General features: G+C 41.0%; 1 protein-coding gene and 1 long non-coding RNA gene across 2 annotated transcripts in view; one reads left to right on the forward strand and one right to left on the reverse strand.

Annotated features, from left to right (window-relative positions):
- WAS (WASP actin nucleation promoting factor) overlaps window positions 1-26,148 on the reverse strand; it is a 749,592-nt gene that overhangs the window by 243,010 nt on the left and 480,434 nt on the right. Inside the window, exon 6 of the mRNA XM_044080287.1 lies at window positions 23,262-23,315. Coding sequence (XP_043936222.1) covers window positions 23,262-23,315 — 54 coding nt within the window. The remainder of the gene's footprint in view (window positions 1-23,261; window positions 23,316-26,148) is intronic.
- Window positions 1-26,148, forward strand: part of LOC122809072 — a 514,410-nt gene that overhangs the window by 155,986 nt on the left and 332,276 nt on the right. The gene's annotated exons all lie outside the window — the stretch shown is intronic.

Genomic DNA, 26,148 nt, shown 5'->3' on the forward strand with positions numbered 1-26,148 from the left:
GGGTATACTCAACCGTGACGTTTATTCATGACAGCTATGGTTGTATGCATATAGGTGTATATATGTCTACATGTACATACACAGGTATACACATACATATGTCTGTATACACATCTGTATAGTGCTACATATATATGACCATGTTTACACCTCTTCATATGTATGTATGTGTACATATCTATACATATATGTATAGGTATATGTACATATCGATATGTGTATATAGCTATATATGTATGCACATCTTATGTGTACAGATATGTGTAGTTGTGTTGATATATAGTTAGATATCTATGACTATGTGTGCATACATATCTATTGCAAAAACCGCTAAAAGCCGAAACTCTTCAAGACCGCTATATTTATTTAAACATTCAATAAACACGTTTTTCGTCTAACACAAATGGTTAGACTTCATCAGAACAAAGGCAAAAGACTGTCAGTTAAAATTCAAAGTCCCAATATATAAATTCCCCGCCAAAATGATGTAATAACACTGATCATTCTTAAAGATATATATACCCTTACAAGGCTCTAAACCAGTTTTATATTAAAATAAATGAAACTGAACTTTGCCTTGTTACAAATTAATAGCAACAACCATAAATCAATAAACTGAAGCTAAAGTGAATGCATGAACCAAACTACAGTCCAAAATATGTGACCTATTTAGATAAATACAAACATATTATTAAAATATAGTATGTTAAAAACATATTAAAAACATATTGAAAACAAGCAAAAATCCCTTCTAACCTATATTTTATGCCTAAATATGTGAACTTGTTAAATATATGCATACTGCTTACATATGTTAAAATCTATGCATTTGATAAACTCCAAAAGGCTGTACGTATGTAGACAATCTGAACAATTTCAATAAAGTATCTACACTCCAATGCATTTTATTACTACTATCCATAATTTCTAGTAATGAAAATATTTCATCTATTCAAGCTTTTAAGCTTTAATAAACAAATTAGGGAGCACTTCTCATTCAAGCCTGGGTTCATATACGAGTTAAGCCTGATTTTCCACAACAACTCCATTTTTTTCTAATAAAAGACCAAAAGGACCCCCCCTCACATCCTGCATAACCTGATCAATGACTTTAAATTGAAATCTGTGTTTAGGGTAACTCAAGATGTGCCTTGCAAGGGCATTTTCTTCTTTCTGCAAGTTGATACTTCTGAGGTGCTCATACACCCTATCCCTCAGTCTGCGTTCTGTCCTCCCTATATAAAAGGATGGACAACCCTGACAAGTCGCTATGTATACAACTCCTTTCAAGTTGCAATTGAATTTACCTTTAGTGTATAATCTAAACCCATTAATCTCAATGCTCCCTCCTAATTCCATTAGGTGGCAATATGAACAATTTCCACATTGCATCATACCTCTATTACTTGTCAGGGGATTTTTTTGTTGTTTTTTATGCAGCAATTCTTTAAAACTCAATCCCCTTCTCCAAACTACTTTTGATGATGCTCCTAATTTGGAAGTTAACATGTTGTCATCTTTCAGTATGCCCCAATTTTTCATTATAATTTCTCTTATGCTGTTAGAGTCTAGAGAAAAACTCAAAATACAAGCCAAATTAAAATCTAATGGGTTTGGTTGTTGTGTAGCCACATGTGTTTTTGCACTAATCTGCAAATCAATCTGATTACTCAGACAAGTGATTTGTTGCTTCAATATAGATTTATATAGTCCGTTAATCCTTTTAAATGTGACCTCTTCTATTAATTCTTCTATTAAAGTCATAGGATATGCTCTATTCAAAAACATCTGTTTCAAATTCAGACATTCCTCCATAAAGTTTTCCTCCGAGGTAATAATTTGCACAGCTCGTACCAACTGACCCTTGACTACAGACTTTTTTTGATGTGTTGGATGTGCACTTGAATAATGTAAAAGTTTGTTTGAATATGTGGGTTTCCTAAAGATTTTCGCTTCATACCCTTTCTGTTGTTCTTGAATTCCATCAGGATCTGATCAAACTATTCAACCAACAAGGTTTGCAACTGTTACAATGATAAAATATTACAGTATGACAACCAAAGAATTTGAAGAGTATATTGAATTACTAGACAGACAGATTAAGCAGCACACTGATTTTCCATGGTATAAATATGAATACTTGTGTTGTTTTCAAAGTATTGAACAGCATTTAGAAAAGATAAGACAAACCAAAGTCAAAAAACTCCAAAGGGACCAGATGCAATATAGCACAGAGTCAGCTTATCCCCCACCGCCAGTATCACAAGTATGATCAAAACAACAGATCGTGAACTTTGAACATAACGGGGATAGGGGCATAGTTAATGATGCTATTCAGGCACCTGGAGGTGCATTGCAGCAAGAAGATTCCCACAGTACTCCTGACAATGAAGAAACTGACAATGATAACACCAGGAGAAGTGAAAGGATTAGAGTACGTAATAGCAATAACAATGATGAAGTAAGAAATAATCAACAGGCAACTACGTCAAACCTAAAACAGGGTTTTCCAAGACGCAATCAAAAGAAACAATGGAACAAGAGGAAAAATTACAACAACAGGAGATGACATCGATTAACCAACAGTATAGAACTTTTGATGCAATAAAAAATAAACAGGGGGACTTTACTGTCTATAATTTTTCGTCTTTTTATGTTTCAGAACAATTGGTGGATACATTGTCAAAAGGTTTAACATTTGTTCCTACACGTAAAATGGACTTGGCTCAAACTATTTGTGATTTAAAACTGTTTATGAGGAAATTAAATCTAAAACAACTATTGGTCGGCCAAATTATGACTAGTAACCAACTCAGAGTTCCTAGTTGCTTTAATCCACCATTGCATAATACCTTATACACATTTGAAAAAATCTGTGAAATAGACCTTAGAAAATTAAATGAAACAAAATCTGAATATAAGTATAACTTAAGTATGAGAAAGATAGTCTTGAGGTCTTGTTGGCAGCTGATGTGAGGGTAATGAACCCAGATAAAGGAGAGGGGTTGGTAGTTATGGATACACCAGATTATGTTAGGAAAATTAAAGAAATATTGACCACTGACACATATGAATTAGCATCAATTAATGAATACAACAAGGCAAATTAATTCATCAAAAGTTTTTTAAATGAATTGTTCATTGAAGCAAGAATAGATTTGCACATGTTTAATTATTTGGTAGTGGAGTCACCAAGAGCACCATGTATTTTCGGTGTTCAGAAAATTCATAAAAATCTCAATGACCCCCCCTTTAGACCAATAGTCGATGGAAGGAGATCATCCACTTATGCTTGTGCCAAGTTTGTAGATGCTATAATGAAAAAATATGTGGTAATGGAACAGTGGATTTCAAAAGATTCTTGGGCATTTTTAGATAAAATAAATAACTTAACATACCAACAAGAATATAATTTTTTGACAGTAGATGTAAAGGAGTTATATACTAGCATCCCACACCAGCAAGGGATCGAATGGGTAACAGCAAGAATGAAACAAAAAGGTGCACCAGAAGATGAAGTCTCTCTGGTACAAGAGCTACTGGATGTCATACTGTCATATAATTTCATTCTGTTTGATAATCAGTTTTACATCCAAAAGAAAGGAGTAGCTATGGGCTCTCCATGTGGTTCTAGTTATGCCAATTTGGTGATGTCATTTTGGGAAAACACATATGTGTTTGGGAATGAATCCCATAAAAATATAATTAAATTTTATGTGAGATTCATTGATGATATTTTTATGATTATTGAGGGTGATGAGCATACTACTGAAAATCTAATAAGGACATTAAATAATACCACAGAATTCTTGCAGTTAACACACACTTTTAATTCCACATCCATCACGTTTTTGGATGTAGAACTTATTAAAAATAAACAACAGAAAGGGTATGAAACGAAAATCTTTAGGAAACCCACACATTCAAACAAACTTTTACATCCAACACATCAAAAAAAGTCTGTAGTCAGGGGTCAGTTGGTACGAGCTGCGCAAATGATTACCTCGGAGGAAAACTTTATGGAGGAATGTCTGAATTTGAAACAGAAGTTTTTGAATAGAGAATATCCTATGACTTTAATAGAAGAATTAATAGAAGAGGTCACATTTAAAAGGATTAATGGACTATATAAACCTATATTGAAGCAACAAATCACTTGTCTGAGTAATCAGATTGATTTGCAGATTAGTGCAAAAACACAAGTGGCTACACAACAACCAAACCCATTAGATTTTAATTTGGCTTGTATTTTGAGTTTTTCTCTAGACTCTAACAGCATAAGAGAAATTATAATGAAAAATTGGAGCATACTGAAAGATGACAACATGTTAACTTCCAAATTAGGAGCATCACCAAAAGTAGTTTGGAGAAGGGGATTGAGTTTTAAAGAATTGCTGCATAAAAAACAACAAAAAAATCCCCTGACAAGTAATAGAGGTATGATGCAATGTGGACATTTTTCATATTGCCACCTAATGGAATTAGGAGGGAGCATTGAAATTAATGGGTTTAGATTATACACTAAAGGTAAATTCAATTGCAACTCGAAAGGAGTTGTATACATAGCGACTTGTCAGGGTTGTCCATCCTTTTATACAGGGAAGACAGAGCGCAGACTGAGGGATAGGGTGTATGAGCACCTCAGAAGTATCAACTTGCAGAAAGAAGAAAATGCCCTTGCAAGGCACATCTTGAGTTACCCTAACCACAGATTTCGATTTAAAGTCATTGATCAGGTTATGCAGGATGTGAGGGGGAGGGCCTTTTGGTCTTTTATTAGAAAAAATGGAGTTGTTGTGGCAAATCAGGCTTAACTCGTATATGAACCCAGGCTTGAATGAGAAGTGCTCCCAAATGTGTTTATTAAAGCTTAAAAGCTTGAATAGATGAAATATTTTCATTACTAGAAATTATGGATAGTAGTAATAAAATGCATTGGAGTGTAGATACTTTATTGAAATAGTTCAGATTGTTTACATACGTACAGCCTTTTGGAGTTTATCAAATGCATAGATTTTAACATATGTAAGCAGTATGCATATATTTAACAAGTTCACATATTTAGGCATAAAATATAGATTAGAAGAGATTTTTTGCTTGTTTTCAATATGTTTTTAATATGTTCTTAACATACTATATTTTAATAATATGTCTGTATTTATCTAAATAGGTCACATGTTTTGGAACGTAGTTTGGTTCATGCATTCACTTTAGCTTCGGTTTATTGATGTATGGTTGTTGCTATTAATTTGTAACAAGGCAAAGTTCAGTTTGATTTATTTTAATATAAAACTGGTTTAGAGCCTTGTAAGGGTATATATCTTTAAGAATTATCAGTGTTATTACATCATTTGGCGGGGAATTTATATATTGGGACTTTGAATTTTAACCGACAGTCTTTTGCCTTTGTTCTGATGAAGTCTAACCATTTGTGTTGGACGAAAAATGTGTTTATTGAACGTTTAAATAAATATAGCGGTCTTGAAGAGTTTCGGCTTTTAGCGGTTTTTGCAGTAGTTTGTTTTCATTTTCGCTTTTATCAGTTGCATACATATCTATACCGATATACCTACTACTGTCTATATAGCTGTAGATATCCATACATATATGTTCATATGTATCACTATCTGTATATGTGTAGACATATATTGCTCTGTATATGTATATATCTGGATGTGTATATGTATATCTATGTACTTATACATACCCATCTATATATGTTGATATGTATACGTGTAATCATAGATATATATCTGGATATATATATGTACAGATGTCCTCACCATATGTCCTGGACACAGAGTGCAGATCTACCCGAACCCCTGTAGTCCTAACATTGTAGTGCAAGTGGATGTCAGGTATGTATAGCAGGTATATTGGTAGACTATTGCTACTGCAATTGTGATTGTCTTCACAGATAATGTGTGTGTGTGTGGGAGGTCACATCTGCTTTCCACATGTGTGCCATTGGCTACTGACAGACATCCTAAGAACATCCTGGTAAAGTACCACTGCTAGCATGTAATGCCCCCGTGGACTGCAGCACAGATATTAGCCAATATATGTGGACATTCTGAAACACTTCTTACAGTCCGGAGGTATACACAGAACCCCTTAGTGCTAAACATGTGTACCATGCATGACAATATGGATGTTAACAGCCATGTAGATGGGTATAACACATAACGACTGGTATACATATGGCACCATAGGTATGCATTCACACACCCCTGTCTGGCTTGACACATAATACCACTGGTACAGGGGTGCCATGGCCACATACTACCCATTAGATAGTGACATACATCTTTACAGCATCCCACTGCTCTGTCTGACATACATGACTATTAAGGGAGACCTAGCACCAGTACATCTGGCAAGTATCTCCACATGACATCTCACTGGATAAGTACACTAAGCTGCTAGACATGTAACAATGCACTGCACAGGCTACAGGCAGACTGTCTCATCACTGACCAACATCTCCTATGGGGAATGTACATGTACCTGCATATATAGCAGGCTGTGCAGGCATGTCACACCACAGGATAAGATACACCTGTGTGAAGGTGCATAACCACATTCAATGTGAACACAGCCACAGCCACATATGGTAAGCTAGCATAAAAGTACAGTATATGGACTATCTGTTCAACAACATCCTCATATGTGCCACTCACAGACTAACCCTACATATACTGGGCTGCTACACGGTGTGGTCTGCTGTCTGTCTGTGGAATGGGCTTGGCCCTACAAACATGTAAACCAATATGGTAACATACAGTGGAGCAGCATTTAACATCAGATAGGATGGGACCTATAACAATGACATCTACCACAGTCTGTACACAGGCTAAAGAACATGTTCACAATACATACACTGTCGACAGTCACCATAGTTACACAGACCTCAGTACTGTACAGACGACCATGGAATGTCCTGGTAATGGCAAATATTACCCGTAGTGTACATAACATGTGTAGCACTCTGATATCTCCCTGGCTTGCTATCAGATATGATGACACTTATGATGGTGTACAGCACACATGCACTTCATAATGCACAACATATGTACAAAGGTTGACAGAGTTGTAGCTGGAAGCACATACACAGGGCCAATATTGACATGTTGCTGTATTAACCTCATACATGTACTGTTGTAACAGGATTTGTTACAACATGTGTCCTATGAGGGATATGAAGTCAGTAACTGTCAGGGCTTTCACCATATACAGAATGCAATCCTCACACTACCTTCTGCAGTTCACAGATACGTGCTGTGTGGGTAACACATGACACCAAGGGCACAACACACTGCCCAGTCTGCAGATGACCCTGCAGATGTGGATTCCTCATAAACACAGTACTGACATGGCAGGTATTGCAACATGTAGGACAGCCATATTCACACACACACTGTCAAACTAGCATTACTCCACATGCAGTATAGCAACTATAGTCTGTAGTCAGGCCAGGCACACCCCCCTCCTGTGTGTTGCCCTGTTTCCACAGTGTAGGTTGTTAGAGGTAAATCTCCAGTCCATCTGAGCTGCATTTTGCCAAACAACAGTTTTAGTTCCTGCCCAGAGTGGATGTAAAGGGCCAACACCAAAATGATGTTCCTAGATATTGGAGTGTGTTACCATGCAATTGACTATGGGAATGTTACCACAGGTGTTCCACATGCACTCAGCTAGAGGAGGACTGCAGTTGGTGCAGAGGCCATCAGCTGATCGTGACCATCACTTACAAAATACAAGCTGCTGCCTAGCAAAGCAGGTGTACATCCCACATCCACCAGAGAAGGTACGGGCGGGACAGACAGAGCCAAAGTATGTCAGGGAAGGTGTGGGTGAGTAAAATGTAAGCATGTTTGTGTCACACACCTACCAGTACGGGGTTTCAAACACCTGACTGCTATGCATAGCTATCACATGTGTATGCAGTTATTGTATGCGCCACATAGCTTACATGTTGGTGAGCTGTCCAGACGTATATGTGCTGGTGAGTGACATCTGCAACTTTGTTGCGATACAGTAGGTGTAGGACATAAGCCTGTCCACATGAACAGGTGTCAGCGTCAACACAGCCACACTCTGTAAGGGACTCATACACATTGCCACACTTGGCAGGGTAACAAATACACTTCCTAACCAGTTACTTTGCCACAATACAGTAATGCATAGGTATGAATTGGCCCACAGGGGTTATCCTGGGGTTCTGTGGTCAAAGGGTATGTGACGGTGTCTGACATTAGAGAGCATGCTTCACTTTGACACTGTGTGTGGTACTTGGTGTGATTGTGATCGAAGCATCATACACCACACACATAGACACAGGATGCTAGTACCGGCGTGCATGTGTGCATTGCTTCATGGGTGTGTAGTGGTTGATGGTCCCAGACGGCTGTACAAGGCTAGCTGAGGGGTATATCTTGGTACCAGGCCACATGGGAATGGTCTGCATTATGGCTGAGGGGTGTAGTGTTTGGAATGGACCACACAGGCGGGTATAGTTTACACCATCCAGTCTCCTGGATTACTGTTGTGCGTGGCCAGTGCTGTGGAATGCTTGGCATGTATGTGTTCTATACGCCATGACATGGACGGTGTTTGGGATGTGCACACGTCCCACATTCATGTACAGTGGCATGTGGAAGTGTACATGGTTTGTCTGGCCCATGTTGTGTACACAGAATGTAATTTTCAGATGTGACGGTCCCACCCTCATGTGGCGTGGCCAGGTAATGGACAACTGGTTGACCCTGCACCTACATTGGTAGCATGCTACAGGTATTCCCTGGTGTCAGTTGCATCTGTCCATACAGGGCATGTGTGTACGGCATGGTATGTCCTTTGCGGCTCACATTTGATAGAACCACAGATGTTCTTCGTGTTTCACTGTTGCAGTCATTACATTTGGGTAATCTGCTGGCAGGTCTTGCGTCGGTTGCTGTCTCCTCTTCCATGACGTCAGGTTGTCAGGGGTATAAAACATGCAGCTGATGGCATTTTCTTCAGTCTTTCTTTCCGTGCGATGCCCGAAGCAGAAGCAGTTCGCAAGTGCCAGTCGGCCGACTCCTGAAATTTTTGCATTCGAGTTTCAGAACCAAAGTCTTCAATTAAATCTAAGTATCCCATTGGGGAAACTTTTTCTTGTTCCTTACCGATGTCAGTAAAAGTTAATAATTGCATTACTTGTGGGAAGCAAATACCTCATAAAGATTTTCATTTGTACTGTATTCCTTGCCTAGGCCCAGATCATAACGTGCCTTGCTGTCGTACTTGTGCTAGATTTAACCAACACACTACTAAGCGTCGGTATATCATTGCTTCAAAATATTTTGGAAACAGATTTAATTACCCTGAAATGTCATCAGATAGCAGTCCGACTACTAGAGTTCACAAAAAATGCAAAGAAGAAGACAGAGACAGACTGTTGAGGTCCAAAACCGATGACGAAGCTTCTCCTAAGCCAGTCCCCGGTTCGCCTGTACTCAGTGAGGCACTTTCGCAGCCCCTGATACCTGCTACTTTTGAGTCGCAGGCCTCTACCGAGACCCATTTGGATGCCGGTATGCCGTGAGATTCTCAGAGTATTGTACCCATGGATGTCTGTCCCTCTGATGGATCCATAGCCGCTGAGCAGGCACCGGCTTCTGAGGGTGTTTTCAGGCCTCAACATTTCTATATAAAACTGACGCCAGCTTCAAAAACAAAAACAACTTCTAAGGCTAAAAACACGATGCATGAGCCACGTGCTCAGGCCCCTATGTCTAACGAACAGATGATCAAAATGGCTGAGGACTTAATTACCTTGATCAGGGGTTCCCAACCCCCTCCTGATAAGAGGTCTAGGCAAGACACTGATTATGAATCTTCAGATCAGGTTTCTCTTTCTTCTGATTCCTCTTCTGATCAGGAAGTTTCTATACCACCCTATGAGGATTCAGTTGCAGAAGAATCCATCCCATCTGCATCCCCTCCTGAAGATTATTCTTTTGGAGAAACCTTGCATACTTTAAGGAAACATTTTCATTGGGAAAGTCAGGATTTCTCGGAATCAAAAAAGAGGCTTAGGGATTTCCTTCTTCTTCCTCAGCATAGGCCTTTGGCTATACCTCCAGTATTAGACATTGTAGATGATGTGTTTTCAGAATCTAGTCCGGCTTCTGATTCCTTACCTCCGGCTCCTAGTAAGCCAGACAGATATTACAGGGTTCCTGACTACCACAAATTTTTATTCAAAAATCCTGCTGCTGACCCTGAAACTATCTCACAGGGTCCCAAAGGTGTAAAGGCCTCTTCAGCCAAGAATCCTACCCCCTCTGATAGAGATTCCAGGGCGCTGGATAGATGGGGAAAGAAGGTTTATACGTCTGAAACCTTGGCAATTAGGGCCTTAAACTGCCAGTTTCATATGCTTAAATATCAACAGCATGTTATGGCATTATTGAAACAGAAAATGATGTTGATTTTTGAATGTGTGGAAAACAAAGAATTACAGGAATTATTGCATGCAGCAGAGCAGGTTGGAAAGCATACTTTGCAATGTGGTTTTGATTCCTTGGAGGCCTCTTGCAGGGCCGCAGTTACTGGATCTGTGATTAGAAGGCATGCCTGGCTCAAGGAGCAAAATCTGCCTGATCATGTTAAAGCCAAATTGTTGGATGCACCTTTACAGCATGATACTCTGTTTGGTAATAAGGCAGAAGAGGTTTTAAAGAAAATGGAAGACAAAGCTAAATCTATGCAAACTGTAAAAGATTTCTTACAAGTGCAGCCACCCAGATTCAGTAGACACTGGGCTACAAAAAATTGGTCCTTTCCTGTGTCCAACAGAGCCTCACAAGGCAAATCCAGGTGCTCAAAAGGCTCTAGATACCAATCACAGGGTTCTTATAGGTCAAAGCAATGGGGTGCCTCTACCTCCAAATCAGGAGGAAACAAAGCACAATCCTACAGTAAGCAGTCTCAATGACTTCCCTCTGCCATCACCAAGCACATATCTTTTGGCAGCCCCCATGGGGGGGAAATTAGCATTTCATGCTGATAATTGGCAGTTAATAACCCAGGGCAAGTGGGTATTAAACATAGTATCCCAGGGGTACAGATTTCATTTCCATACCTTGTCAGTTCCAAACGGTTGGCCAGATCTGCTACAAAATCAGTGGGAAGAGGCACAGAAACAAGTTACGTCCCTCATGTATATGCGGGCTATTCAACCAGTACCAGAACAGGAAAAAGGGCAAGGGTTTTATTCAAGACTGTTCCTGGTACCCAGAAAAGACAATGCCTGGCGTCCAATACTGGATTTATCGATTTTGAACACATTCTTGGACATCTCAAAATTCAAAATGCTGACTTTACAACAGCTTCTGCCCATGCTGGGCAAGAACACTTGGTTAGTGACTCTAGACTTAAAAGAAGCATACCTGCATATCCCAATAAGGGAATCATGCAGAAGATACCTCCGTTTCAAGGCAGGTTTTATGCATTACCAATTCTCTGCACTGCCCTTTGGCTTATCTACTGTGCCCAGGGTCTTTACAAAGTGCCTGGCACCAGTAATTCCATTTTGCAGACAAAGAAGCATACAAATCTATCCTTACTTGGACAACTGTCTCATTCAAGCAGAAAACAAGGACATTCTTCTTCAACATCTGGTGTTTGTAAAAAGGCTTCTAACATGCCTAGGGTGCACAATAAATGAAAAGAAATCACAACTGGTACCCTCTCAAAAAATTACATTCCTGGGTGCAAGCTTGAATACAACTGCCCAGATGGCTTACCTTATGCCAGACAAACAAAGGCAACTATTTACTTCAAACAGATGGCAACAAAAACCCAGTTATCTGCAAGACAAATTCTGCAGGCTTTGGGGTTCATGGCATCCTGCATTCTACTAATTCCATATGCAAGACTGCATATGAGGAAACTACAGTGGTATCTAAAAAGTTTATGGAGTCAACATTGTCACAGTCTGGAAACAATGATCCCTCTCATTCCCTGCCTACAACAGGAGTTTCTTTGGTGGGCAGAGACATGTTACCAGAACATGGGACGGTCTTTCACTCTACCCCTGCCACCCAAACCCTAACTACAGACGCATCAGACTATGCTTGGGGAGCCCACCTGGCAGGGAGATGCATTCAGGGCATATGGAGCCGAAAACAAATGCATCTGCATATCAACCAGAAGGAGATGCTAACTGTTCAGAATGCCCTGACAGCCTTCAAGGATTTACTTCACCCAGGACAACTATTGATAAAGATGGACAACACCACGGTTATGTGGTACATAAACAAGCAGTGGGGGTACACATTCCTACTCCCGTTGCAGACTAGCCATGGCTTTGTGGGACACAGCCCTGACTTACCAAGTACATCTTCAAGCTCAGTTCCTGCCAGGAAAACAAAATACTCTGGCAGACGATCTAAGCAGAAATCTTATGGACCCTCAAGAGTTGAAACTGGACCCACAAGTCTTCAGCATGATAACAGAGAAATGGAGGAGTCCAGACATATATCTATTTGCCTCTCCCTGAAATTATCAACTGGACAAATACTGCACAAGGACTTATCACAGACAAGCATGGAAAGTAGATGCCCTATCCTTCAGTTGGAAAAACCTATCAGTCTACGACTTTCCTCCTCTGCCTCTTCTCCCCAAGGTCTTACTAAAGGTTAGACAGGAAAAAACAAAAATGATCCTAATTGCCCCGGACTGGCCTCGCCAGCACTGGTACCCAATTCTAAGGAATATATCTCAACTCCCTTTTTGGTACTTGCCTCATATACCTCATCTACTGTCTCAGCAGAGCAATCAAATTCTGCACAATCAGCTTCAAACTCTGAACCTGGCAGCATGGCTGATCATGTAATTATTCAATCAACACCTCTCAGTAAATATGTGATGGATGTTATTTTGGAAGCCAGAAGGCCTAGTACTAGAAAATCTTATGCTGATAAATGGAAGAGATTCTGTGCTTGGAACCAAGCACAAGGAACGGACACAGCAAAGCCAAATATTCCTCAGATTTTACAATACTTGACTGAGATGCTTGACAAGGGCCTATCTTTTTCTTCAGTAAAAATCCATGCCTCTGCCATCTCGGCTCATTACAACACAGAGCCTCCCATGTTTTCTCATCCACTGCTAAAACAGTATCTTAGAGGGGCCAAAAATTTAAGGCCTCCCAGAAGATCACCGACTCCTGCATGGGACCTCAATTTTGTGCTGGAAAAGCTCACCCTGCCTCCTTTTGAACCAGCAGCTACTGTGGATATAAAGTTTTTATCTTGGAAAACAGCTTTCCTTCTGGCAATCACTTCAGCAAGAAGGGTTTCAGAACTACAGGCTCTCATGGCTGTGGAGCCTTTTATTACATTTCATCTGGACAGGGTGTCCCTCAGGACCAATCCTTCCTTTATGTCTAAGGTGGTATCCAGTGTGGCTCTTAACCAAACTATTCACCTGCCAACTTTTTACCCAAATCTGCAGAACAAGGGAGAGCGGATTCTGCATTCCTTGGACGTACACAGACAACTAAGATTCTACTTAAACAGGACCAAATCTCTATGAAAGTCTGATCAACTACTGGTGGCATTTGCTGCAGGATCACGGAGTGTGGCTAGCCTAAAAACATTGCTTTCTACACAGACACATACACAAACACACTCACACACAGTTACCATATGTGGGGATAGAACTCCTACCTAACTAGTTTATTACACTGCAGTGGTACGCACTTACAGGACTTGCTACAGAGATTATTGGGCTACAGCTTTCCAGGGAGTGTGGCTCGCCTAAAAAGCATTGCTCTCAATACAGACAGACACACACACAAACACAGTTGCCATGTCTGGGGATAGAACTCTTACCTAACTAGTTTATCACACTACAGCAGTATGCACTTACAGGACGCGCTACGGAGATTACTGGGCTATAGGTTCCCAGAGGTGTATTACTAGGTGGATGACATCAGCTACCTTGCAAAGGTTGAGCATTTGGATTGTGGGGAGTGTGGCTAGCCTAAAAAGCATTGCTCTCTACGCAGACAGACAGACAGACACACACACACAGTTGCCATGTCTGGGGATAGAACTCCTACCTAACTAGTTTATCACACTACAGTGGTACACACTTACAAGATGCGCGATGAAGATTACTGGGATACAGCTTCCCAGAGGTGTATTACTAGGTGGATGACATCAGCTGCCTTGCAAAGGTTGAGCATTTGGATTGTGGGGAGTGTGGCTAGCCTAAAAAGCATTGCTCTCTACACAGACAGACAGACACACACACACACACACACACACACACACACACACACACACACACACACACACACACACACACACACACACACTCACACACAAACATGCACACTCACACACAGTTGCCATGTCTGGGGATATAACTCCTGCCTAACTAGTTTATCACACTACAGCAGTATGCAGGTATGGGATGTACCACGGAGATTTCTAGGCTACAACTCTCCCAAAGGTGTATTTCACATTGGATGACCTAAGCGGGCTTCTCATAGTAGGGCTATGGGGAGGGCAGTGTGTGTGCCTGGGCCATTACCCATTCATGTAGGGGTTGACACGCCACATACAGACACACACACACAGGGTCATATTTCACAGGTATGAGTATACAGTTTCTAGATGACTACTTCCTTGTACAGTCATGTTGCACAGCTGGCATGTGCACCACATAATCTGTAATGCTGACAGATACTGGTGGCTAGTATCTGCAGTGAGTGACATCTGCACCTCATGTGTTTGGGGCCCTTTGGCTGTGTGCTGGGTGGGACAGGCCTGGATGGCTCCTTGTCACAGTCACCCTCTTCCACACATCTATGTCCGTCTACCTTTGGCTTATTATAGTGTGTTGTCCTTACATATATGTCTGTATTCCTATCCACTGTGTGTACAAGGCTTGAGTGGTGCATACTGATACGTGACTGCACTAACAACTGCAACTGCCAGATATGTCTGGTCCACTGGTGTTTGCAGACATGGCCGTCATGTGTTTAAGTGTGTGAGCATGCCCAGTATGACCTTTCAGTATGTTGTTGTCTTACATTGCCTTCATTTCTCTAAGTATGACCTTTCAGTATGTTGTTGCCTTACATTGCCTTCATTTCTCTAAGTGTATGAGCATGCCCAGTATGGCCGTCTGTATTGCATGTGTGGGTCAGGTCTGGGTAGTTTGTACTGCAGTGCTTTGTGTTGTACACCGGCAGGTAGCATGCTGTCTCTGCAGGGTATCCATCCATCATTTGGCATTGACCGTTACTACATTTCTGCATAGTGGGTGGGCACACCTGACTGTTTCTACAGCTCTACACAGGATTGGGAGGGGCACACCTGACTGTTATTATATTTCTATGTAGGTTGGGGGGAGGGCACACTTGACTATTTCTACATTTCTACACATGATTGGGGGGGGCACACCTGACTGTTACTATATGTCTACATAGGATGTGGGGCACACCTGACACTTGTACATATTTGCTGGGACTGTACTGGTATGTTGGGTACTCCATTTCAGTCTGTAGTATTACCTATCATGCTGGCTAGAGGCATACCAGTGTACTACAGATCATGGCTTTGGTTGATCTACATATTAATGTCTGACTTCGTACCCTTCAGAACTGACATCCCACTGCCTGCCCTCCTGTGGTCTGTCTGTGTAGGCCTGGGGGGGAGGTTAACCATAGCCATCATTCTGGGGCCATGGCACAGGCTCTGTTTGGGTTTGTCTACACCTGTCCTGCTGCCTGGCACTGTTGTTGGATATGTGAACCGTCCTGACTGGCATGTGTATGTCATATGGGCACACATGTCGCTCAGCACATTTCCTGCAGTGGATTTTGTCACCCTGTGTAGTACTGGCTACTATGGTGACTCCAGTATGAGTTACAGATGTCATGGTGCCACTATGGGTGCCTACTGTCTCCTGCTGTAACATCCAGCCTCCCATATCCCTTGCATGCTAACATCCATACCATAGCTACAGGTAATGACACATTCTACTCCATATGGCAATTGGTAGGTTGATTGACTTACCTTGTGGGCGTGCCAGGCTTGCAGATGGTGCTGGTGGGCTGCCTATTTCGGATGCACATAATACACTCCATATACATGGTTGAGCACAGGTAGTGTCATGTTTGGCATCCCTTTTACTGTATGTGCAAGTTAGAAAGAGGTGTCATTCCCTGGGTCCCTACTGTGTCAGTGCATGTGCTATGCGTTGCCTCTTTGCCAAGGCCAGGGCATACCGGGCACGCCTCCTTCTGCCTACTGGGGCAGGCTCAGGTTGTTCCTCCTCCAGGTCACTCTGTGCCTGTGCAGGCCTTGGCATTGGTGAGGGGCTGTGTGGCCCTGCCCCATGCTGTTCCTGCTGCAGCTGTTTCCGCAGGATCATATTGTGTAGCATAGCACATACCATAACAATTTGGGTACATGTAGCTGGTGAATACTGCAAGGCTCCACTGGATGTGTCCAGACACTGGAACTGTGACCTAAGCATCCCAAACACACACTCTATTATATGTCTGGCATGTGCGTGTGCCTCATTATGGTGTTGTTGTTCAGGTGTGTGTGCATTTCTGATGGGTGTCATCAGCCACGGCTCCAGTGTGTACCCAGCATCCCTCACTAGGTGGCCATAGGGGATGTCCCCATTGGCAAATCTCTGGTACAGCTGCATCAGATACCATATGTGGGAGTAGTCATAGCTTCCAGGGCAGCCTGCACACACATTCAGTATAACGCCCTGGGCATCACATACGACCTGGCAGTTTATGGAGAGGATGGCCCTGTGGTTGATGTAGGCCCTACCCTGCTCACCGGGTGGTGCTTTGATGCATATGTGCATGCAGTCTACAGCAACCACTACCCCAGGGTATTCTGCTATTTGGTGGAAGAGACGCATATTGTTGGTCAACACCTCATGGGTGTTGACGAAATATACGTGCTCACTGGCATGTGCTGACATGGCACCTAGGAACTGGTGGAATACTCTGGATGTTGATGCCTGTGAGATCCCCATGATATCCCCAGTTGTGCTTTGGGAGGTACCTATGGCTAGTATACCTAGGCCTACACATATCTTGGTATCCACTGGGATGGGATGTTCTAAAAGACATAAAATTATTAAAATGGCAGATTACATTTGATTATGGGTAGGGGTTCCCCTACCCTTGTGATAAGGAGGTGGAGGAACGGGAGTTGATAGTTTTTGAACAGTGTTCAGAGAGCTTCAGAATCTCTGTGGAAGATATGCAGGAGTATCCTACTTATTCTGATTCTGATGTGGATGATTCTGAACCCTGACTCTTTGCCTCCTGCTCCTGTTAAAGCTGATAGGTATTATATAGGTGCCTGAAGCTCATAAATATTTGTTTAAGAGTCCTAGGGCGGACCCCAGAACTATTTCTCAGGGCCTAAGGGGTGTAAAGGCTTCTGTGGTTAAATTTCCCTCGGTCAGTGTGGTGTGACAGGTGTGGCCAGCACAGCTCAACAAATTGCTGTAGGAGGTCTCTGTCCGCCATGTAGCGCTCCACTATCTCCAGCTCATGTAGCCCCTGGTAGGTTACTCTGGGTCTGTACACTCTTCTCCGTCTCCTCATTGTGGATTTTTCAGCAGCATTCACATCCTCACCACCCTCAGCCTCTTGCACATGTTGTTCTATGTTGCCTGCTGCAGCCCTTCTCATTTTGTAGGTTTGTTAGTTAAAATTTCCCAGCTTCTATACACTAGTGGTGTAGAGTGTGGGAAAAAACAGAGGGGAAGGTGTTTGCTTAGTTTATAGTAGTGTTCTGGGCTGGGCTGGTCTGCTGCCTGTGTAATTGGCTGATTCTGATACATTTCACCTGCCAGCTAAGCTAGTTCTTCTTGATTACCTTTCTACTGTTGTTTTCCCTTCCCATTGGCTTCCTGTTTAAGCCCGTGTGCGCGCCGCACAAACAGATTGCTCATATGTGCACGCTGCTGCTATTTCTCATTTTAACCTCTTTTTTCTTTCTGTATGACCTGATGTGCACCGCGCACACCCGCTTAGGCTTTGTAAAGACTGCTAGGCAGGTTTAGACACACCCCTAGCCTAGCTGTGCTTAGCTAGGAGCAACTCTGAGCCACAGAGCTCCAATCTGCTTACAGTATGCCTGACACACCCCCTATGATGTCACCAATCTCCTAGGCTTGCACCCAGCTATTCATACTCTTACATTGTTGGGACCTGCCTCACATCCTGGGGAAAACTGGGATTCACTATCCTTCCCCTCATTTGCATAGGCTTGCCTGCTAATGCATAGTTACATGTCTCACACTGAGCCTCCCCCCTTAGCAACCACTACTCACTGGTCATGTTGTCTTCTGCCTGACATTGACTTGCATGGTAGAATACTGATTTTAGTTAGAATGCTTAATTTATGTTCTTTATGTTATTTTCCCCCCAATCTTGTTTGCGCGCCACTGCCCTACGCTTGAACAGCCGGGATCAGCTAATAGGAATTAAAAGTTGATTTGTTTAATTTTTGTACTGTTTGCAATGCCATTGGCTTTATACTTGGCCATTGGCATGCTTACTACATGATATGCAGCCTTTATTTGGGGCTGTCATAGCTCCATTTTGGATTTTGCAGATATGTACCGCGTTACTAACAGAGTACATTTCTACTGATTGCACTAGTCCTGCACGGATGGTTGCAAGCTTCCTGGATCACAAATTCACCTCATTTGCATGGATTTCTCCAGCAAATGGGGTGATTTGCATACAAGGGCTTCGTCCCTGCAAGATTAGTGCAGGAGAGCTCATGCACACCCCTACAGGCTGTTCCTGGATCGCACAGAAGACATATTGCCTACTTGGGCTCCTGCACCGATCTTGCAAGCCGTGCAAGCTTTTGAGAATCCGGGGGGGTTTTGTACTAACATGTTCCTGAAAGTGATTCTGTTAAGCATTAATCACTTTTAGACACTTTTACTAACACTTTAGAAATACAACTACCTAGTCTGCCATTTTGATAAGCATGCATGCTGCTTCACAATGTCCTTTTCCACTGTTTTAGCTAAAATCTACTGCTCCTTAATCATACATGGTTCTTACAAACAAGCTGGTCTTGCAGCTATTTGCCTTTTTGTATTAGTTTATCATAAAACATTAAGTACACAAGATACTTCAGCTGCTGTGCAGTGCTTTTTTATGCAACTACTTCTCTTTCAGAAGTGCTGCACCCATGCATTAAACCTACTGCATAAGTTACACTCTTTATTCATGTTTTTCATGTGCACATTCTTGTCAACTCCCCCAATAGAACACTATGGACAAGAACATGTGACATGATGAAAATGTACATTTATCTTGTGAAACTCTTTTGTCATAGTTCTCTGCAGCTATAACTTCAGTTCATGTTCATACTTGCCTCTACTTCCTGAACTTTTCACTTAGTACAAAACTCTTCTCTTTGTTATACCTTTCTTTCTCCGACTGGTATTTATTTCTCAAGTTACTGTGCTCAGTAATTAAAAAAAAATCTGTGCTCAGTAGCTTTACGTGGTTCTTTCAAAATTCTCAACCCAGAAGCTTTAAAACAAAAGTATATTTGAAAAACATCTACGGTCTTACCTTATTCACGCTCTTTTGTGGTTAATTTATTTTTACTTTGTTTTACTAAACTGTCAACTTAATAAATGGGTAGACACTCTAAATTCTTTTCAGACAAAACCTGAGCTGGATGGCATAGAAAGAACTTGTATGGGGTGGGGAGGTTGGTATAATGGGTAAGGTGTTTATCCTACAGATACAAGGTGCAGGGTTTGATTCTTACATGGGGTAATTGGCTAGGCTTAAAATGGCTCCTAAGGGCCATTAGCCTAGTATGAATCTAATCTATGACCCTATTTACAATAAGTATACTACTTAAGGTGGCCAGCAGTGTAGTACAGAATTACATGAAGCAGGATGCATAAAGTGACAAGTAATGCTGTATAAATTTACAACATGGCATAACTTAACATAGTACTAAGGTATATAGTGGTCCTGATACATTTTACATTAGACTAACAGTAATACAACACACTTTTATCACCTACACAAAACAATAAATACCACATCACTCAGAGGATTAGGATCAAGTTTTCGATCATAATCAGATTGTTATGAATTTGAAATGTGAATGTCAAGAAATTCATCTCAGAAGTAGAGTGAACCAAAGAGTGAGAGGTGGATACTGACATTAATGTGGAAACCCAGTCATAATTCTTTGTAATGCATGGAGGTTCAACTGCTTAGATGTATTACTTCTTAAAGAGAAAAAAATGTAAGATCCCAGAGTGTTTTAAAGCTTTGAAAATCATGAACACTTAGTGCTGTTAGACACTTGGCAACTAGAATCTTAAGAGAGAGAGAGAGAGAGATGTACACTCTGCCTGGTGTTTGCTTGACCTTGTTAAGCATTGCATGGGTTTCAGTGATGTTTATGTTCTAGTGCAAGACTAGAGTTTAACAGCAGGTAGGGTACTTAACAAAAGTTTGTTAAGCACCTTTTTGAATTTCATCATATTTGTGGTGCTCCATGCACTGCAATATGGTTGTGATTAGATAGTTTCACATTTAGTTATTCTCTTTAGTGCATCATTCATTAAGGACATACATATGGAACATATTACTGCAGTTTAAACTTCCACAGGAGTCTTGTCCCACACCTAACAGGTAAGGCATAAGAAAGATGTTTCAGGAACTGGATGGCTGACTTTGGGCATAGAGAGTATTATGGCATCTTCAAAGCTGGAATGTAGTGGATAGGGAAAATAGAAAGTGAGAGATGGTGATGGTCAGTAGTTGAGAAAGAGGAATATGAGAACAATATAGAATAAATCAGATACATTCTCCATAACGGATAACCAGTGCACTTTTTTGTGCCAGTTTTGCACCCCATGCTCACTGCCCACTAAGACATATACTGCTGGAGGGAGGCATTTTCCAGGCAGCCACAAGAGTGCTTTGCACTATTGGCTGCATCCTGAAAATGAGAGCTTTTTCTATTTCTGTGGTCTAACCCTATCCCTGGTGATGACATTAGCACCACTGTCACCATAAGAGCCTCCTATACTCCAAAATGTATGCCTATGTGTTCCATCATCTTTGTCAACAGGGGCAGCCATCACTGACTTGGGTGGCTATGGCCATGTCTTCACAGCACTGGATCACTTGCATCAGCCAATGTCCTGTCATCAGAGCAGCGCAGCAAGTCAGGTGGGCACCACTGTTCCTCCATACCAGGATGAGCATACCAATCCTCCCTGTCTGTACTATCAAGCAACTGATCTTGTCAAACACAGGTTGCTTGGGGTGTAGTCAGGGTTTTATTTCTCTATGCCCCTGGCACAAGCAAACAGTGCACTACCTTTTTCCATACTGCTGAATGAAATTCTCTTAAAGGGATACAAAGTTAAAGTTACAGATTTTGTTATGGCTGGTCTGTGAACTGGCCTTATCTTGCAAGATGCAGAGACACAGTTAGTGAGATTTTACTCAGCATGAAGGACACAGATGTCTTTTTCTACTGCATATTTGGCTTCATGAATAAAAGTTTGTTTTTTGTAATTAAAAGATTCAGATTTATGTAATGTCCCTAAGTTTGACTGGCCACTTTCAACAAAAACAAAAGTGTTATATAATATTTATGTGCAAAGCTTCTAACTTTTTTAATATTCTGGAATAAGACAGCTTTAGGAAGTGAGTTGATTTTTCTCTTGTCACTCAAGCTTGTGCTTGTGGAGAGCTCGAAACCAGTGATCATGACATTTGAATTTGGAGACATTTTCAAGTAGTAGGTCATGACTAAGGAACATAGAGGATGACCTTGAATTATCTCCCAAGGTCCAGTAATAAAGATTTTTTTTGGGGGGAGGGATTCTTTTCTAATTAAATTAAAACAATGATGTTGTAGAATATTGTAAAAATACTGGACCTGTTTGAAAGCATCCAACTTCTCAAAAGTGAGCCAATCAAAAGTAAAGTTGTTGACTCACTTTTAGATGTGGGTGTTTTTCTTTGGGGGAGCACCTCCTTCCCTCTTGTAGGTGGCAAGGCTCCTGGATACAGGCAGTTAATATACTCAGCTTCAAGACTGCTGTACTTCAAAAAAAGATGTCAATCCTGGACCACACACAGTGCTTCTATTTAATGAATATGCATTTTAGCCAAGTGCTACAAGATGAGCACTTGGCCATTGTCTAACTATTAGTAAACCAACGTGCTGTACTTGATATAACACTGTATTGGATCTGCTGCCATACCCAATCTTACATAACCAGAGTTGAAGTTTAATGTGCTACAACTTAGATTGCAATCCATGTTTTGGATGTTTGTACCTTATTTCAAAACTCATACATCTGCAAATCGGTTAACTAAAGTAGTTCTTATTTACTGAACTAACCAGCACGTTTTAGAGGAGAGAGTAAAGAAGTAGGAAAGAAATGCACCCTGAAAAATTCAGTCCAGTTCCTGAACATTCCACTTGCATGTTTGTGACTGTGAGTGTCACTTAATCCCTGTGCTCTTGTACAGCCTCTGAAAATAAAATAAATAGTTGCTCCTAACAGCTCTTACCTGATCATCAAAAGCATAAATATGTAACAATGAAAGGGTCTATATTACTACTTCGAAACTTCAGTTCTCAGAACAGCAAAACGTCGACACTTAAACAACGAAATACAAAAAATACGAACGGCCACTTCCGCTTCACAGGGAAAACATTTGCTTGGCCATTATTGGGAATTTGCCCTTTTCTCCAATGTAGAGCCATCTTGGAGTTGGTATATTTAGTTGGGGGGGGCGGGGCACAGCCCCCCACATCGGGGGATGTGGGAGCTGAAGTCCCCCACTTGATTAGGGTTTGAAAGTTTGTTTTGCTGTTGGCCAGCCAAGCAAAGTTTTTCCCTGTGAAAAAATTTGAGGAAGGGGCCGTTTGTACTTTTCGTATTTCGCTGTTTATGTGTCGACGTTTTGCTGTTCAGAGAACTGAAGTTTTGAGGTTGTAATATAGACCCACAATCAAATCATTTTCAGTCTGAACTTTAGAATGCTGGCCTGATTAATCACTGTCTTTTTTAACCGAAAAATGACTTTAAAGAAAGCAAGGTAATTATGTGTCATGAAAAGAGGTTAATTATAGCACTGATCTGAAGATGGTGTTGGTATTTGCTTTTAACTTTCTACAAAGTGAACAAAATACATTTACCATTGAACTCTGATGCTGCTGGTGGTGGTGGGAGAGGAAGACTGGTTCTTCTGTCTGCAGAAAGAGAAAAAAAATATTTGAGAAATTGACTGTGAACATGGTATAATAATGTAGTAAATTAAAAGAGCTATGAAAAGATTTGTTTCAGACTTCATCTACCATTTTCTCTGTTATATTAGAACACTTTACTTGCTTGTCATGTGCTTAATCAATACTTTTGATACTGTGTTTTGTTGACTGGGTGGGCCCCACTAATCCAAGGACTTTTTTCAGGGAGTATAAACACATACAATACTATTGAGCACAGGATAATACAGAAGTCAAAATTACTAGTTGTCTTTAAGAAAAATTCTTTGCTGATGGGTAGTAGGAGAACAGGAATGGAGGTTGTCTTCTACGAGGTGTTTCAGTACTTTAAATATGGCCTTCGGGTTATTCAGTATTGAGGACTACCTTTACTTGATATTAAAGGGCTGAGCAGCTTTGGTGCACTTAATATCGTTGTACTGCATGAAATGTCATTATTACATTCAAAAATGGGAAAATGATGAGCTTGTGAAGCATCATTTTGATGTCAGAATGGTGCTTAACAAACTTTTGTTAAGCATCCCTAAGAGCTGTTAAGATCAGATCTCACACTAAGAGTAACAACAAACAGCACAAGCCAGCAAATGATAATAGCAGAAAGTAAAACAGGTTTAAAAACTCTTAAATACATCATTCTGCTACACTTACTCACAAAATGTGTGGCAAAACAGAGTGCACCAGGTTTTAAAGCCATTTCTTCTTCACAAAAGCAGTTTGTTTCCACCTGCTGTTTGTTTGGCAGCACTGTTTTAACATCATTCAGAGGCTTTGAAAGCATGTAAAACACTTTGTGATACGACACTTTTTTTCTACAACTATTGAACAGGTAAATCTCCATGCACTACAAAGAATTATGTCTTGGTCTTACTGATAAGCCTTATTATGTATTCTCAACATGGATGCCAAGCTTCACCTCTTCAGCTTTGCTCTCAATGTGAATTTTTTGGCATCCACGTCTCAAACAAATAATAATGCGTTTATGATTGTAGACCACATAGGTGCAGTAGATAGCATTGTCACCTCACAGCAAGAGGTTCTCTGGTTTGATTCTTAGCTGGGGTGCTTTCTATACAAAGTCTGCATGTACTCCCTCTGTTCACGTGGGTTTTCTCTGATTATCTCACACATTCCAAAAACATGTGGCAGGTAGATTGGATACTCTAAATTGACCACAACAGGTGTGAGAGTGGTATGGAGGAAAAGCCATGGCAGAGCTGGCCACCCAGCAGTGTGAACCTTGGCTCTAGGTGATTGTTACTGCTGAAGTGACACCTGACCCCATCTGCAAAAATGACAAAAAAAGATTGTGGATGGATGAATTGGAGACCACATCACAAATCTCTATGTTTCATGCAGTGTATGAATCACTACTGTGTATCTGTGCATGAGTGTGTGTGTGTGTGTGTGTGTGTGTGTGTGTGTGTGTGTGTGTGTGTGTGTGTGTGTGTGTGTGTGTGTGTGTGTGTGTGTTAGTATGCATGCATGCATACCTGCATATGTATGAACATGTGTGTGTGTGTCTGTGTCTGTGTCTGTGACTGTTTCTGTGTGTATATGTGTGCACACATGCAATCTTGTACCTGTGCACACATACACACACGTATGAGTTTGTGTGCCTATGTGTGTACATGTACCTCTGTGTGTAGGTGTATAAAGTTTGATAAACAAGTAAAATTCAGCATCAACATTTATTCCGGCTTTAGGTATTATCTGTTGGATAACAAAGTGTGATGATCTACTACAAAAAACATAATTCAGTTTTGTTAACAGTTAAGGCTTAATGTCTCTGTGATGTCCCCACTCTGGGCCAGTCATCAAGGAGCCTGAATCTTCACCACTGGCACTGGAGAGGGACGTTCACTTGGAACAAAAATGGATACACCAGTATTTTCAGATGCAGCTCTCTGCATCAAGCACAATTTCTCTTAAGAGCACACAGGGAGCACATTTAGTCCAGGTTATGTATTTCTCTATTTGTCTCCCGAAAGGTCTCCAATAAGACTCACCACTGGCAGAGCTATAGAACTGAGACCACAGCCGAGTATCTAAGCCAAGTTTGCCAGCACCCTGTCTGTGAAATTAGTGCTTTGTGTCCCTGCTACAAACAGCTGATGCACACACTCTTTGAGATTTGATTTTCACACACACACACACACACACACACACACACACACACACACACACACACACACACCACACCTGGGAAAGGCTGGCATGGATTTACTAGCTATGGCTCCTTCTGCCAGACTATAAGGTAGTTACACTGCCACCAGACTCTCCAAAGCCAGCTACTCTAAGGCTCTTGCAAGGATACCCAATTATACTCAGTCAAATTAATATTAATACAGATGGTAGTTTGACCAACAGCATGGCTTTCAGGAGCAGCCAGAGCTGCCCCCAAATATATATAAGTACTTTCAGAGATTAAAATATTCTCTAAAAGACCAGCCACAATGAAAAATATAAATATATTTAATAATAAATAATAAAAGAATATGAAAATACAGAATATCTATTTACAATAAACACAGGAGTTTCAATCACAGGAAATATTAAAATAACATGGACAAATAGATTCACACAGATACAGAAAAATAGTACTTAACTAACCTTGCTATATTTTCCCAACTGATCTAAAGAATTACTATTCCCTAGTTCACTTACTAGAGCAAGGCAAGATGAAGTAGATGAGGGTTTCCTTCTTTGTCAGGTTCCAAAAACAGAGTGCTATGAGATTTTGGTCTTATCTAGTATTAAACTATCATTTTTGCCCTAGATTACAGAACAACATCACATACAT

Source organism: Protopterus annectens, chromosome 8.part0, assembly GCF_019279795.1.
Source record: "Protopterus annectens isolate FY-2018-M chromosome 8.part0, PAN1.0, whole genome shotgun sequence".
Classification (NCBI taxonomy): Eukaryota; Metazoa; Chordata; order Ceratodontiformes; family Protopteridae; genus Protopterus; species Protopterus annectens.